The sequence below is a fragment of the Manis javanica genome, chromosome 9, assembly GCF_040802235.1.
Source record: "Manis javanica isolate MJ-LG chromosome 9, MJ_LKY, whole genome shotgun sequence".
NCBI lineage: Eukaryota > Metazoa > Chordata > Mammalia > Pholidota > Manidae > Manis > Manis javanica.
In genome coordinates, this window is record NC_133164.1 from 121426201 (window position 1) to 121442042 (window position 15842).

The window sequence follows — 15842 nt, forward strand, 5'->3', positions numbered from 1 at the left end:
AGGCCGTGAATGTCAATCAGGAAGTGGGCTTCCCACCAGGGCAGCTCAGCGAACCTCCTGCACATGGGCCCGGCCGCCCGGTGGCTCCTCTTTGCAGCTCCTCTGCCCTCAGCTCATCGTTGAGGCCACAGTCTCTGCTGCAGCTCCTGATTTCAGAATGTGGGACTGAGGTGGGGAGACCCGCGGGTTCACTTTAAGGCCCCGTCCAGAATTACCGATGTCTCCCGTTTGGATCTTAGTCTCAGGAAGTGGTCCCCCGGCTGCCCCTAACACAGTACACCTGGCTAGCAGCCATCACTAAGGGGCAGAGCAGCTACTGGGGTAGCCAGGTTTCCCCAAATCAGAAGGCAGCCCTCACGTCCTCATACATGAGGACACCATGACCTTTGTCCCAAGGGAAATCAGAGACACAGACTGTTGAGCCTCCGGCTTCAGGGAGCGCGCTGCGGGTCGGGACGCAAACCCGCTAGGCTGCACTCACGGCCCGCCGGCCTTCCCTTCGCCCTGCTTCACCTAGTGTGACAGCCTGTCCGGCTCAGTGGGGCCTGGCTAGGCTGTGGTTTCAGGGCAGCATTCAGCATCATGAACCACCTCTCCTCTAGAGTCTACATCGTGGGACAATGGCCCTTAAATAGACTGATGTGTGAAGGTGTGGTTTGCAGTTTTGCTGACCTGTGTTCCCTGAGGTGGCCTTTGAGGAGAGGCTGGGCCAGTGCGCAGTGATTATTAGTAGCAGAAGTTCCTGGAAACAGCAGGTGATTGTGGCCACACCCACCCAGAGGGCACTATGTGGCCTTTGACTCACAGGTCTGATGGAGATGGTCCTGCAGCTGACCGTGCATGTGGGAGAGGTTGGGGACTAAGGCCACCCAGGAATAACCCTTGGGAGATTCGGATCTCAAGCCGGGTGTGTTTTGAAAGGTCTTTAGGTGGTCTGGAGCCTCACATCCTGTTAGGGGTTGATTATATGCCCCCAAATTCATGTGTTGACGTCCTAACTCCCAGCTCCTCAGAACATGACTGGGAAACAGGGTCTCTGCAGGTGTAACTAGTTATGATGAGGCCACACTGGAGTGGGAAGGCCTCCAGCCTTGTGATTGGTGTCCTTATGAAAGGGGACCCAGACATGCACAGGGAGATGGCCGCATGGAGATGGAGCAGTGACTGGACGATGCATTTGCTAGACGAGGAGCCGGAGATGGCCAGCAACACCCAGAAGCCAGGAGAGAGGCCTGGGACAGAGGCCTGGGATGACTCCCTGTGCCTCAGAAGGAACCCGCCCTGCTGACAGCCTTGATCTTGGACTTCGGCCGTGGAACTGGGGGAGTACAGAGTTCTTCTGTTGAAGCCACTGGCCTGAGTACTCCGGGTGGCACCCTGAGCTAGCAGACAGACAGCCTGTGATGCTGACCTTGATCATGTGAACCATTCCATCCAGGGGTCCACAGGTGCAGTGCAGGGGCTCCATCACCTGCTCAAGGCAACGGTGGGCTCTCAGCACTTCTGTCCACGCTACTGGCCGTGGGCACATGCGCCTGCTCCCTCTCAAAGGTGACACCCTCCACATTCACCTGGAACAGCGCCTGTGTTGTCACAGGCAGCCCAAGCCAGCCCCAAAGGCTTCAACAGCATCAGATGACTTCCGGGCCACTACCTCATCTCCCATCTGTGCACAAGAGATGCATTGTTCCTTCCTCTGCCTTCAAACTGAATGAGCATCTGTGAAGCATCTTTGTTTCCCACATGTGAATAGGTCCACTATGCCGGCCTATGTTGGGGGGAGGGGGGTAGACAAGCCATTTGCAGGGGGTTTAATGTGATTGGCTGAGGGCCTTGATGAGGCTCCTCTTCCACTTTCCTTTGAGGCCCAGAAGAGTCGTTGGAGGCTGCAGAACCCTGGCCCAATGGATCCCAGACTGGGAAGAATGGTGAGTAGACCCCTAATGCTCAGAGTCTAGGGGACCAGGGCTAGACGTTGTTTGCTTGAAGAGTGTGTGCCAGCCAGGAGAGCAGAGCAGATGCCCGCCCGCGTGGTCCCTGAGATGCTCTCAGCACTCACCACCTCAGCCCGAGGGACAGGGTGTCTGCAAGTCCTTCATAGCCATGCTCTGGGCGGTGCCAATCACGAAGCGTTGTTTTCGAATAGCGGACGTAGTGCCTGAATGCAGTTCGGCTGGGTGAACAGTGGGGTCTGTGTGTGCACCCAAGGCCTCGGCAGCCTCTTAGGCGGCATGAAGTGGGGTGTAGTTGCAGCACACTTTTCCATACTTGTTTTTTCTTCCCACAGAAAGCAATTAAAAACAGAGCATAACTCTTAGCTCCTAAAAGCAAAAGGAAAGGCACAACTTCAGGAAGATTTGGAGAATCATACACATCCAGGCACACTTTGCTGCCTTTCTCACTAAAACATGAACTCTAACCCTCCCACTCAAAACAACGTGAGTAGTCTCGGGGTGGAAGCCCAGGAGTCTGAATTTTCAAGTGTAAAATTCAATGATTTTTAGTATATCCACAGATGTGTGCTGGCTTTAGAATATTTTCATCATCTCCAAAAGGGACCCTGTCCCCTTAGCAATCACGTCCCCCTTCTCCTATGCCTGCCCCAGCCCCCAGCGAGCACTCATCTGCTTGTATTTCATCAAGGCCTCCCGCATAGTTAATAAGAAGCATTTTTAAGGAAACATAAATGAAGGTTAATGATTAGAACGCACCCAGAGGGCCGTCAGTCAAGAGGCCGGGTGTTGGCGTGAAGCGCCCTCAGATGGTGGAGTCGGGGCGGTTCTGGTGCATTCCCGGCTTGTGGCTGAAGCGCCTCTGGTGGTGGCCTGGGGTGTGTGGCGGGCAGGCCGAGTGGCCCACGCAGCAGCAGGCAGGATGGGTGTGGCCTCTTGTGATTTCTCTGAAGTTTATGGCAAGTCACTCGGCTTCAGTTTATAGGCCTTTGGGAAAAAAGCCATTTTAGTTTTATTTCTTAGTGATTCCAAATCAAAAGGATGGGAGAAAATTGGAAACATTAGTTTGGAGAGTTGTAGCCAGGCATTGGAGAAGCCAGAAGAATTCAGGACCCAGGGCCGTTAACAGACAGATTAAAGAAACCTCAAAGGCAGCAAGTAGGGCCAGCATCTGATAATGGGTGCACTGCAGGGTTTTACTGAAACATGATTTTTCTCTCTACAGTTGCCTCCATTTCTATCATATATAATCACATAAGATTAATTTGTAAAGTAAGTCTAGTCTTATTACACTTGGCCTGATTACTTACATAAGCGTAGCAAGAAAAGAGATGGCCATGTAGGCTTTTTTAAGTTGCTTTATTGGAACTTTCAATAAGGAATCTCATTAGTCATATTACATATTAGTCAGTAAGGAATCTCATTGATCATATTAGACTTTGAAAGTCTAATATGTTTGACTTTCCCCTGTAGCCTAGGAAGCCAAGCCAAGGACTCACCCTTAGAGTCATCACTGGGCTTGCCTGTGATACTATAGCTTTGGCTGGTTTCCTGTCTTCTTGAGGTCCCCAGTGTATTTTGAGGTTCCTGGGTCTGCCAGAAAGTGACTTGCCTTATTTACCTGTAAAGCTGGGAATCCGGTAAGCAAGGTGCCAAGCTAATTTTTTCAGGGGGCTTTATTGGCCTGAGAAAGTCAACTTTAGTTCCTTAAAACTGTCCAGTCATATCTGATGCTATGCATATCGTTCTCAGCTATGACATTCTAGCCAAGGCCTTAGCGAAATAACCAAATGTTCTCAATTATGTCCCGTTTTAGGAGAACAGATTCTTACTTAACAAATGCAATTGCATATATATGAACTACCATGCCATAAAAAGAAAATAAGAGTGCTCAAAAGAGTTTACAAATTCTGGAGGGTTTAGGCAGGGAAAAAAATGTTTCAATTCTGTTTACAAAGATAGAATTTATCAGATTACTGTAAGTTATAGAAAGCTTAAGAAAAAGAGAGGAAAGGATTTTCCTTAACTGTATTCAACAAAATATAAGGAACCAGCAATATTTCAAACAAAAAATCACAAAAGTTACCATCATCCTCATAATCCATTCATTCCCATAATTCATAATAGCTCATGTAAATAGCTCAGTCCCCAAGTTACTCAAATGATGCCATCACACATTCTTGCCTGTAGCTGAAATAATGTTTTCAGAGAAGATTCAGAGTAAAATACCAACTGAAGGACAGAACACTTGGTTAAACAGCACCTCAGGTCACTGTGAAACAACACTTGGTTATCCATCTATCCTGAGTGACAATTAAAAAATTTCAAAGGCTAACACGGAAAACTGCATAGTTATAAGAAAAAAAATGTTACTTCTTCTAATATGGAGAAAATCCACTATCCTTAAGTAATTGAAGACCTGATTAAGACAACATAAAGTACAGGAAGTTATTTTGACAAGGCACATAATCTTTGTTTTCCTAAGTAGAGTATTCAATAGGTAAAGAAAACTCTTACAATGATCCAAGAAAACTTGCCCTTTTAAAGAGAAAGAATATTTAATTCTAGTTTTGCAAAGGCGCATGGTTGATATTAAAGCTATTTTTCTAAAAAGCATAATAAATTCATTTAATTTTAGCCAACTTGACTACACAACACAAGATATTCTCTCTCCCAACTACTTTGAACCATTAGGAGACCCCGCATTCCTACCTGTCCCCGCTGAGCCCCATAATGCCCCGCGTCCCATTTCAGTCCCTCCTGAAAGCAGTTGCAGTCCTCCCCATTCAGGAGCTCTCTGGCCAGGACAGAGGCAGCTCCCGGAGGCACGCATGGCACGGAGAGGGCTGCACTCAGCTTCCGCCAGTCAGCAATGCATAAAGTTGGGGGCACTGTCCCCTGTTGGTCCCCAAAAGAATGGGACTGAGCACCTAAAGGAATGGGACCTTTTGAGAGAGCAGTGGGAGGGGTGCCCAAGTGGAGCTTCCCTGAGATGGGACGAGAAGGGCCATCCTGCACGGTCCAGGGGCAGCTCCTGCCCCGGGCCCCCTGGGTGCGGGGCACCAACAGATTCCAGCCTTACAGTCTGCCTGGGCGCCCTCTTACCTAACTACTCACCTCGTACTGCAGGCAGGGCCTCGGAAGGAGCCACCCTGCCCGCCTTGCGCCTCGGCGTGGGGCCTGCGCTCACGGTGCTGGGCCCACAGTTACCAGGAGATCCCATGTCCTGGTCTGGGGGCTGAGGACATCCAGAGTATGGACATTTGTGCCCGCCAGGTGTAGACATCAAGCACGCAGCTTTCGAGGGAGCGGTTCCTTCTCTTCACGCTCGCCCTGCTCCCCGATCTGCGGAGGTTTCCGGTGCACCCCAGTGCTGAGGCTGGGTATTGAGCTGGCGCTGGGCCGGCTGTGGAAACAGCCTTGTAGGAAGGAGGTCACTGTAGGGACCTCTCACCAGGACTCAGTGCCGTCAACTCTCCCATCCGCTTCAAATAATGCAATTTTATGGGCTCTAAGGTTTTAATCAAAGTGACTGTGGGTCTGGGGAGATTCCAGGTGCGCTGAGGGCGTCAGAGCTCATGGTCCTCCCAGCCCTTTGACCCTCCCCCAAAGCCCCTCAACAAAATGGCATGATCCTCCTCCCAAAACAGACATGAACTCAAAAACGTAATAAATACCGCTGCTGAACAGAAGCAAAAGCAGACTGGTGAGCGGAGGCCGCAGCTCTGCTGGACGCTGGGTCCACGCTGGGCCGTGCACTGAAACGAGGCTCCTGCGGGGAGATCGGGGCCAAAAGCACCTGGGTGCGAGTGGCTGGAGCGGCACCATCGCAGGGCCCTGGGGGTGACAGCCAGCACCCCACCGCTCGCTGGCAGTGCAGAGCCGCTGGCCGATGACCGGGTCCTGGGCTGGGCGTCCTGAAGTACGTCGGCGGCGGGTGAGACCAGGAGCACGAAGGGCAGGGGGCCAACTGCTGTGGAGACAGAGGCAGCAGGACATGTTGGAAAGGGATACACTGAAGCATGTTTAAAATCTTCAAAAGGTAAATGAAGGTCCCACACCCAAATAAGAGAAGCAGGCAGAAGTGAGTCAAGAGCAGATGAAACAATCAAATAGAAATCCTGAAAATGAGAAATAGTCATTGAAAAAAATAGCTCATGTAAATTCTTGACTGGTCACAGTCAGAGAGAATGAATCAACTGGAAAACCTGACAAGATAGCACCCTAAGAGCAGAACAAATAGATAAAAAGGGAAAAAAGAGGAGCCCAGAGAGCTGGAGGCTGTCGGGTACAAGGACTCCAAGTGTGGTCGGAGCTGAGAGAATAGGGGGGAGGTGAAGTACGTTAGAACAGAGAATAAGAACTCTGCAGAATAAAGAAAGACACAGATGAGTCTTCCGTGAAGATGGATACCAAGGTTTGGGCTAGATGTATAAATATGTCAGACATGTCACAGGCAGCGGGAGCATGAGGAATAAGGATGTCTGAAGTCAGGTGGGGAGGAAGGGGAGCAGACAGCAACAATGCTCCGAGCTGGGTGGCCCGCGCTGGTGGCTGTCACCGCCCCGGGAATGCAGAGGGAGCACCCCAGGCAGGCCGGGGCAGTAGGCAGGGCTTCATAATGAGGAACTGGGGGTTGTAAGGCTGCAGATGGTGGAGAGAAGCAAGGAGAACTCCAGGCAGGCAGGAGAACGCTGAGCAAAGGTCTGGTTATGGGTTTGCAGGGAATTGTTGACTGTTGGGACTGCAAGGAAAAAAATCTGCACGGATTTTTAAGTTTTGCTTTTCCTCTTGTTCATATTTACAGCTGAAATAGTTTTATTAGTATATACAAAATTTGCATTTGCTGCACAATAGAATTGGTTACATTAGTGAAAATCAACTATTGGTGTTCTTTAAGACTATCCATTTAATTATACAATAACTATTGGTTGTGATCTTACTCTGTGACAGGCAATGCTCAGGCACTTAGGGGGATGGAAATAAGGGAGACAAAGTCCTAGACCCAGACCTTACCTTATTAAGTAAACAAATCATTGAACAGTAGATAGTGACAAAATAGAGAGCAGATGTGCCAGGTTGAATGATGGCCTCCAATCCATGTCCACCCGGTGCCTCAGGATGCAACCTCAGTTGGAAGTAGGGTCTTTGCAGATATAATTAGTTCAAACTAAGTCATACCAGATTGAGTGGTTCTGAAAGCCACTGACTAATGTCTCTCTAAGAAGAAGAGGGGACATAGACACCCAGGAAGAGGCCCCGTGAGGATGGAGGCAGATTGGAGAGATGCAGCTCCAAGCCAAGGGACACCAAGGATGGCCCGCCTCCGCCAACACTGGGAAGAGGCGGGGAGTGTGGCCCTGCTGACACCTTGATCGCTAACTTCCAGTGTCCAGACCAGGAGAGAACCACTTCTGTTCTGATCCACCTGGCCTCTGGTGCTTTGTCACAGCAGCCACAGGAAACTGACCCAGAGGGATGGCTAAGTTCCCGTTCTCCCCTCAAAACTGCTCTTGTTCTTGAATTTCCGCTTGTTGGACACTGGGCGCAAGCAGGAAGTAGCCCCTGTGCTTTCCCAGGAGGGGCCAGGCCTGGAATTCATCCTTCCCTTGGTCCCCGGGACCTCGCGTGCCAGTCAGGACAGTGAGAGCCCTGTGCTTTGAAGTCGAAGCTGTTTGCTGTGAGCTTAAGGCTTTACCCAGTAAAATCCAGGCAACGGTGGGTTTCTAGAGAAAGAACTGTGTCCTAACAGACCAGTCCCACCGGAACCCCCCCGGCTCCTCCGACTCCGCGAGGCCCCCTTCTGTCCCAAATCAGGGCTCCTCTGCCCTCGCCTCCCACTGACCGCGCAGCCGCCTCTGCCGCCTACTCTGTTCCTTCTGGCCGCTGCTCTGTTCTGCTGTCAGGACGCCACTTCATCTCTTCCTGAAGACCATTCACACTCCTGCAGGTAGCTTAGATTCATCCTGCCAACACCTGCACACAAATCACCCATGAGACTTAAAAGAAGAAAAAGAGGCAGTGGCGCTGGTCTGACCACAACCGGGTTGGGTTTTGGCTCGAGCGTTAGGCACACCCCCATGAATAGTTTGTGATTTACACCCTTCACCCTTCAAAACTGAAGACCATGCCCTGTTCTAGGTGCAGACTCAGAAATGCTCGCCTTTGAGGAGCCCTCCGCGCAGCTCTGTGTGGTGGCACTGTTGTCACTGTGTAATAATACCTTATTGCCGTCGACCCCACCGAGCCTAGGTACCTGCCCGGGGGGAGACAACAGGGGTGGGTGTCTGGCTGTTGCGGTCATGCTTGCTTCCACTGTATTTCTCACGGGGCTAAAAGCTGCCGGCATGTGTCTGGAAGTGGTGCAGAACTGGGGCTGTCTCTCTTGCTGATGCTTGGAGAGGCCCGGATCCCTGGCCAGACTGGAGGGAATAAAAAGGGTCACCAGAGCCCTTTCTGAGGCGGCAGCTCATGCTGACAATACCAGCCTGCCCCTTCTCTGCCGTCCACCCTGCAGCCGGGCTCCATCCTGTGCGGGGACGCAGGAGCAGCGAAGGGGCCTGTGCCCCCGGGGGCGACTAATGGGCCGCCTGGCTGTCTGCCGCCCGGTGGAGCGATGCCCGGCTGGCCTCCGCCACACGCTGTGCATGACACCTGCCTGCTCCTCCTGGCTGTGTTCAGAGCCGCCGCCTGCACTCAGCCCCTCCTCTGTCCCGGAGCCGCGGGGACTGCTGCCCGCCACAGCTCTGCTGTCCTTTGCCTTCCTTATTTCCGGCCATCTGCGTCTGCTGCGCTCATCCCCTTGGGTTGTGGGAGGGAGGCTGAGTGAAACTTGGCATCTTCTCTGGGATCCAACCCAAAGGTTAGACCTGACAAGAAGTGCAGAAACGGGCCATTCTTTGGACTTCCTGGAGATTTCTGCCCCTTGAAACTGCTTCTCTTCCTGGCATGTGTCCAGGCTGACCTCTGAAAGGCACACCTGAACCGGCTCATTCTTCAGGAGGCTGGCCCCAGGGTTAGCTCATATCTGCAGGAATTGCTTGGCTCAATTCAATGTCTGCTGGGAATTAGCAGAATCCAGAAGAGCCTGTTTCTTGGTTTGTTTGTTTTTTTAATCCTGTCATGGGGAGATAAACTAGGTCAATAAAGCATTTTTTTCCATATCATGACAAATTTATCAGAGCAGACACAGGCAGAGCAGCCTCTGTAAAGCAGTCACCCGGGACTCCAGATGCCTTGGTGAGTAGAATTTTGACATCGGCCTTGGCCAGTTTCTTGAGGGGCAGGGAAGGGTTTTGGCTGACGGGCCATGGTATGTCCCCAGGGAAGCACCCCAGGCCAGGCTGTGGGGGAGGCGAGAATGCTTTCCTTATCTGTTCTTTATTCTGTTCACCATCACAAAGCTGGCAAGAGCAGCCCGTGGTGCGGGAGCAGGTCTTACCTGCAGCCCGCCCAGCCCGCCCAGCCCGCCTCGGCTGTTTTCACCACACGAGATGCAAGTGTCCTTGGTCCCCCGACTGCAATCGCAAGGCCTCAGGACACAGATCCTCTGACTTTCTCCAGTTGTTGGCAGAGCCCAAGCGGGAAGAATTAAACGCCTACATCTGGGAGGCCCTGTGGAGGTGCCCTGGATTGATTGGCAGCTGGGGATTACCCCCCAGAGGATGGTGGGACATGACTTCAAGACATCCTAAAGTATTTAAATATAAAACAGCACAGGGGAACTTGGACTTGTCGCACATCTAGGGGCAGCCGCGGGGCTGAGCAGGAGCCTGTGAGGCAAACAAGTTTCCTGTGGGAGGGTCTTGCGGCCCAGGGCTGAGCTACCCGCCCCGCCAAGAGGACACCCACTCAGTCTGGCTGCCCTGTGCCCATAGCCCATCTTCACCAGCTCAGTCTACAGCAGCTCCTTCTCCTTGTGGCGAGTGTCAAAGAAGGAACAGCTTCTCCAGACCTCCAGACTGCTGGTGGTGGTCAGTTCAAGGTCGAGCATGACACCAGCACAGGCAGACAGAGAGAAAGACAGAGGAGCCTGAGAAACTAGGGAGGAAACGGGTGGTGCAGCCCAGGGAGCACTCCTGAGGCCTTAAAGGCAGGGTTTGTGCCCAGGGCAGATCTCCGCAGGCCTGCTGCTAGGGGCCAGGGTGCTGCCCGCTGCACGGGGGAGGGCAGCCTGCCACGGGGTGGGAAGCGAAGCAGTGCACCCCTGCCACTGGGACCACCTAGCCAGGAACAGCCCTTTCGGAAGGCCAGTGCTTGGCATCTCTTCCTGTCAGGACAGGAAGTGGCTCCGCTGGCATCTGAAATAGTCTCAGCCCTCACAACTGCTTTTCCCTTCTTTTCCTACGGCTTCCTTTCCTTTTTCAAAACGTCCTTTTTATTTTTCACTGGAGAGGAGCACCAAATGGTTTTTAGTAGAATTCATTTCATTGAATGAATGAAAAATGGAAGTTCATATATTAGTGGAGACAGATCGGCTGTGAAAAATAGCCTGCTCCATCTCAGAGAGTTCCATCTTCCTGCCACTGTTGGTCTGTGGGCGTCATTTCTTCCTCATTCCTTTGCGGCCTCCCAACTTCTCCCCGCAGAGCTTAGCCGGACCCAGCCCCATTCCTCTCAGGGTATGAGCAGCTCTGGAGTGGCACACTGCCACCATCGGCTGGGCCAAGTTCCCTAATCCGTTCCCAGTGAGTGTGGTGCTGACCCTGCTTTTACCTGCTACTTAGCATCCTTGATAGACATTTCGCATACTCAGTGATTAATATACTTTTATTTCTGAGTAAGTGCTTATATTTATGACTATTTTTATTACAGCAGTATTGCACTAAAATTCACATACCTTACAACCCACCCATTTAAAGTGTGTGAGTCAATGGCTTTTAGTATATTCATGATTGTGCAATCACGATCACAATTTAGAATATCTCTTCACCAGAAAGCACCCACTGTCCACCAGCAGCTGCTCCATTTCCCCAACCCTCTCAGCCCTAGGCAACCACCAATCTACCTTTTGTCTTTCAAGATTGACCTGTTCTGGACATTTCATATAAAGGGACTGATACAGTCTGTGGTCTTTTGTGTCTGGTTTCTTTCACTGGCATAAAGGTTCATTCATTCTGCAGCTCAGCACCCCTTTTCATGGCTGTGTAATATTCCATTGTATGTATGTGCCACATTTTGTTCATCCAGTGACCATTGTGGTCATTCAGATTACCTCCACCTCTTGGCTATTGGGAATAATGCTGCAATAAATATCCTCGCACAAGTTTTTGTTTTCATTTCTCTTGAGTTAGTTTACATATGTTTCCATTTCTTTTGTGTGTACGCCTAGGAGTAGAATTGCTGGGTCATACGGTAACTCTATTTAATCATTTTGACCAGCTGCCAGGCTCCTTTCCAAAGTGGCTGCCCCATTTCACTTCCCATCAGCCGTGTAGGAGGGCCCCAGTTTCTCTACGTCTTCACCAGCCCTTGCTGTTGCCTGACTCATTGATTTTTAACCACCCTGGTGGGTGTGAATTTTCTCTGTGATTTTATTTGCCTGATGTCTGGAGATGTTGAGCATCTTTTCATGTGCTTATGGGCCATCTGTCTCTTTTCTTTGGAGAAATGTCTATTGGAGTCCTTTGTGCAGGTTTGATTTGCCATTTTGATTTGATTGATTTGCATTTACTATTGGGTTGCAGCACTTTTATATTCTAGACAAAAGTCCTGTCCAGGCTCTGTTGGTGCCTGAACTGTGGGCCAGCCTAAATAAATGGCTCTACTTTAAAAATGTACAAAACTCCAGAAGGAAGAGCTGGTTTGGAAGATAATTAGTTTAGGTCTGAACCTGCAAGTCCCGCCCAACTCTGCACCTGGTATTTCTGCTCTGCTCCCAGCTCTGGAGCCCACTACAGGGAGGAGGAATAACCTGGAGGGGTCCCCGGGGGCAGGAGGGGGAGGAGACTGGGGTCACATGCAGGGCCCGTATTTGTAAGCGAGGGAAAGAAAGGGCCCATCAGGATGGGAGCAGGGGGCTGGAGGGGTAGCAGGGAAAGAGGGGGACAAGGTGGTTCACCAAGTGGGCGAGCTGATGGAAAGAAACCCCATAACACTGCACAGGATAATAGACAGTCCTTATGAAATATTTTTTCCTAATAAAGTGGTCAATCACACCTAGAAGTTTTTTTTTTTAATCCCCACACACTATCCTTCTTGCAAATATTCCCTCAAAGCTTGGGCTGTAGAGACCACTGACTTACCTTTACAGAAAGTGAGTGAACCAATAGGAAAGAGCATTGTAGGAAAAAAACCGAAGTATGTTATTTAAAGATTAGCTTGTTCATTTGATTTCTGTCTTATTACAATTACAGCATTAAATTGAAGTATTGGGTAAAGATATAGCAGAAAATGAATTTCCTGTTCTAATACCTTTTGTTATTTTAGTCCAAATGACGGGAAGCCGCTGTGCTGGGCAACCCAAAGTTTACTGACGTATTTGAAAGGTTGGAAGTCCTAAACCTAGCGTTTATTTTAAACTGTCCTCCCTGTCCCCCGGCCCAGGCGTCCTCTGCCCTCGCCTTCCTGCTGTTGCTGGAGGGAGGCATGTTCTCCCCGTCCTCGCCGCCTGACGGGCTGCTGGAGAGGGTCTTCCAATACATTGATCTCCATCAGAATGAGTTTGTACAGGTAGGAGAAACTGCGTGTGCACGCGCGCGCACACACACACACACACACACACACACACACTTGCATGATACACCCTTGGGGTATCTGGATGAAAGGCCACTTGCTGGGAGATGTAGATTTTTTCGCCTGACAGCTTAATTCTACTTAAAATACCTGTAGCTACTCACTGAATTAAAAAGCCAAATATTCACTAGATACAGGTAAGCGACCCCTCCCGTCTGTTGCAGTACGTTTAATCTAGGGCTGTCATTTAGCAAACTGTCCAGCTCACGTTACTGTGGACCAACAGGTCACCCTCGCTCCCTTCAGAGGGGCCCACCTTCCAAACCTGCCTGGTCCTCACTCTCCCCGCAGTGCCACTCCAGAACCGGACCACCTGGCTGCAGCTCATGTGGGGCCAGACTGTTGTCCTGTAGTCCATGAGCACCGTGTGCCATCTCCTTTGTAATCCCTGCCGCATTCCTAACCTACCACAGGGCCATCTGGCATGGCGTGGGCATGTGTACGAGGGGAGGGTGGTGGAGAGGGAGGCCTGGGAGCAGAAAGGGAAGGGGTGTGGGCAGGAGGGTCCATTGCCGTCACCCGAAGCCCCTCTGCTCCTCTGGCTCTCCTGTCCCCAGCTCACAGGCCCACCACCAAACCACAGCTCAGGCCCCCCCAAGGCCTCCCTAGACTTTGCACCCCAAGCCCCTCACCCGTGTCTGGTACATGATGTGTGTTCTGTATACATTTATAGGATCAACCGACCAGTTAGGAATGTTGTGCAAACAGTCCAGTGTTCTGTGTAAAGCCGACTATGCTGCTCTTCCCAGGCGTGACCTTCCTGGACTCCTTCCTCGTGGGAGTAACTTCTCTAAGTGCCTGTGGGGCCTTTGCATCCCGAGTGGGGTTTCCAGTGCGGGCTGGCATCAGTCGAGGGGGGGACACTCTGGCAGGAGCACGTGCCAGTTTGGGTCTTACAGCCAAAATTCTGCTCTTTACCCACTTCCTCAGATACACCCAATCCATTGAATTTAGGGCTAACATAGCAGCATCTGCCCTATAAATTCTAGTTTAAAAACACAAAACAATATTCTTTAAATTCAATATGTTTCTTTAAGTTAACAAAATTACAACCGACTAGAGATATATCAATACAATTAATCAAGGAGTTCAGGGTCCAGGATCAGTCATCCAAATACATGTGGCTTTAATAGAAACCGTGGCTACCCAGGGAGTGGGTGGGAATGACGATTGTCAACAGCCCAACATGGGCGGCACGCACCAGTGCCCCTCGCGGGCCAGGCACCAGCCGTGCTCACACGCGTGTCGTCTCCTCTAATCCTCACCGCTCCCTCCCCTCTCCCTCGCTGCTGTGACCGGGCGTGTGGGTTCCCCGCAGCCAGCGATGCTCCAGTTCTCTGCGGACACCAGCTGGGTGCCCTGCAACTTGACTCACTTCTGACACTAACCACCAGAGTTAGCGTCACTCCCCACCCCCATTGCTGACTTTGGACACCAATTGCAAGTAGTGGGTCCCCTGGGACCCTCATTTGTGTCCAACATGGTCACAAATTTGGACTTTCATGCCCCTCTTGGGTCCCATCGTGTTGGGAACAGCGCAGGCAGATGCTTGCTTACAGTGCATGTCTGATGTAATAAAGGGTGTGTGAGCAGGCGCATGAAGAGCCACACAGGGTGAGGTCCAGAAGGGCTGAGCACGGGCTCAGGCCCGGTGGGGCCGGGGTGCTTCCATCCACCTTCCAGAAACCATGTGAGCCCCATTCCCCGGGGACATTAATGGAGGCATGCTCATTAGTGATTCGATCTCCAGCCCCTCCCCCGTCCCCAGAGGATGCAGGCTACTGCGGAAAGTTCCCACTTCTAATCACTGCTTGGGCTTCTAGTGGCAGCCTCCATCCAGCAGCCCTCCAGAGTTGCCTCATTAGAACAGAATATATTTCAATCACCCAGGAAATTGCAAGGGAGTTAGGAGGCCAGGAGCCCGGAGCAAAGACCGAGAGATCTCTGTCTTCCTGTATCACACGACGCTGTGCTCACCATCACCCACGTTAGGGAGCATCGCTGTCCTGCAGATGAGCAGCTGAGGCTCCGAGGGTCACAGGAATTACTCGGCATCACACAGCAGAGTGGCAGAACCAGGTCTGGGGGCAAAAGCCCTCTGACTGCATGGCCCTGAATTCAAGCCCTGGACTCTACCGCCTGCTGGACCCTGGGGGGAGGGAGGGGCCACGGCAACCTGGAGGCAGAGGATGGTCCAGAGGCCTCCAGCCCAGCGATGGCCACTGTGGGGTTAACCAGGGGCCTCCGGGCATCTGTGGGAAGGAGAGTCCTGGAGCAGGGTGGCCCCAGATATCTCTGTTCTTAATTAACTAGAAATGGAGGGTCAGGACCTGCCTTTCTGTGCAACCCTGGTGGGACCCTGGAGGCAGCAGCCTGGGATGTCAGGATGGCAGCCTCCCACCCGGCCCAACCCGGCCTGCTGTCCACTAGGCAGCATCTATGACACCAGCTGGTCTGTCAGTTCCTCCTGAGTGCCGCGGGTTTGCAGCTCAGCCTCCGGTCACCGGGCTGCTGTGGGCACTGGTGGCAGGGAGGTGCAGCCCGCCCACAGTGGACATGGCCGAGCCCGTGGCAATTACCTGTTGCCTCTCCTCACAGACGCTGAGGGAGTGGGTGGCCGTGGAGAGTGACTCGGTGCAGCCCCTACCCCGCCTCCGACAGGAGCTCCTCAGGATGATGGCCCAGGCTGCAGACAAGCTCCGGCACCTGGGAGCCACCGTGGCCTCTGTGGACCTGGGATCTCAGCAGGTGCTGGGCGGGCCCCTGCCCCTAGGGGCTGCCCCTCTGGGCCCACCGGCCCACCTGTCACTGGGGGTGGCAAGACGGGGGTGGCCTGATCCTCGGCGGAGTCGCCCAGGTAATCTCCATGCCCAGCGCAGGTGAAAAACATGAGGAACTCTACCTCCCCAAGGAGACAGTCATGATTTCTCGTCCTGTCAGGACTGCAGTGAGGGGAGAGCAAGGGGAAGAGATGAGTGAGGGTCAGCTTATAATGGAAGGCCCCCCGCCACCCCACCGCACCTCCTCCGCGCGGGGGTCAGATCCCTCCCAAGCTGTCCTTCCCTTAAATCTAAATGCATCTTTCTCAAAGGAGCCACTCTTTTGTCAGGGTCATTGCTCGTCACTGCCACTCAGCCACGGATGGCGAGCTAAGCA

General features: G+C 52.1%; 1 protein-coding gene across 2 annotated transcripts in view; it reads left to right on the forward strand.

Annotated features, from left to right (window-relative positions):
• The first annotated feature begins 1773 nt into the window (after positions 1-1773).
• CNDP1 (carnosine dipeptidase 1) overlaps positions 1774-15842 on the forward strand; it is a 29891-nt gene continuing 15822 nt past the window's right edge. Inside the window, exons 1-3 of one of the 2 annotated variants that reach the window (XM_037007378.2) lie at positions 1774-1928; positions 12498-12623; positions 15285-15434. In XM_037007378.2, coding sequence (XP_036863273.2) covers positions 1905-1928; positions 12498-12623; positions 15285-15434 — 300 coding nt within the window. In that variant the 5' untranslated portion in view covers positions 1774-1904. Of the gene's footprint in view, positions 1929-9042; positions 9192-12497; positions 12624-15284; positions 15435-15842 lie in introns of those variants that run through there. The other variant, XM_037007379.2, reaches the window with a different exon arrangement.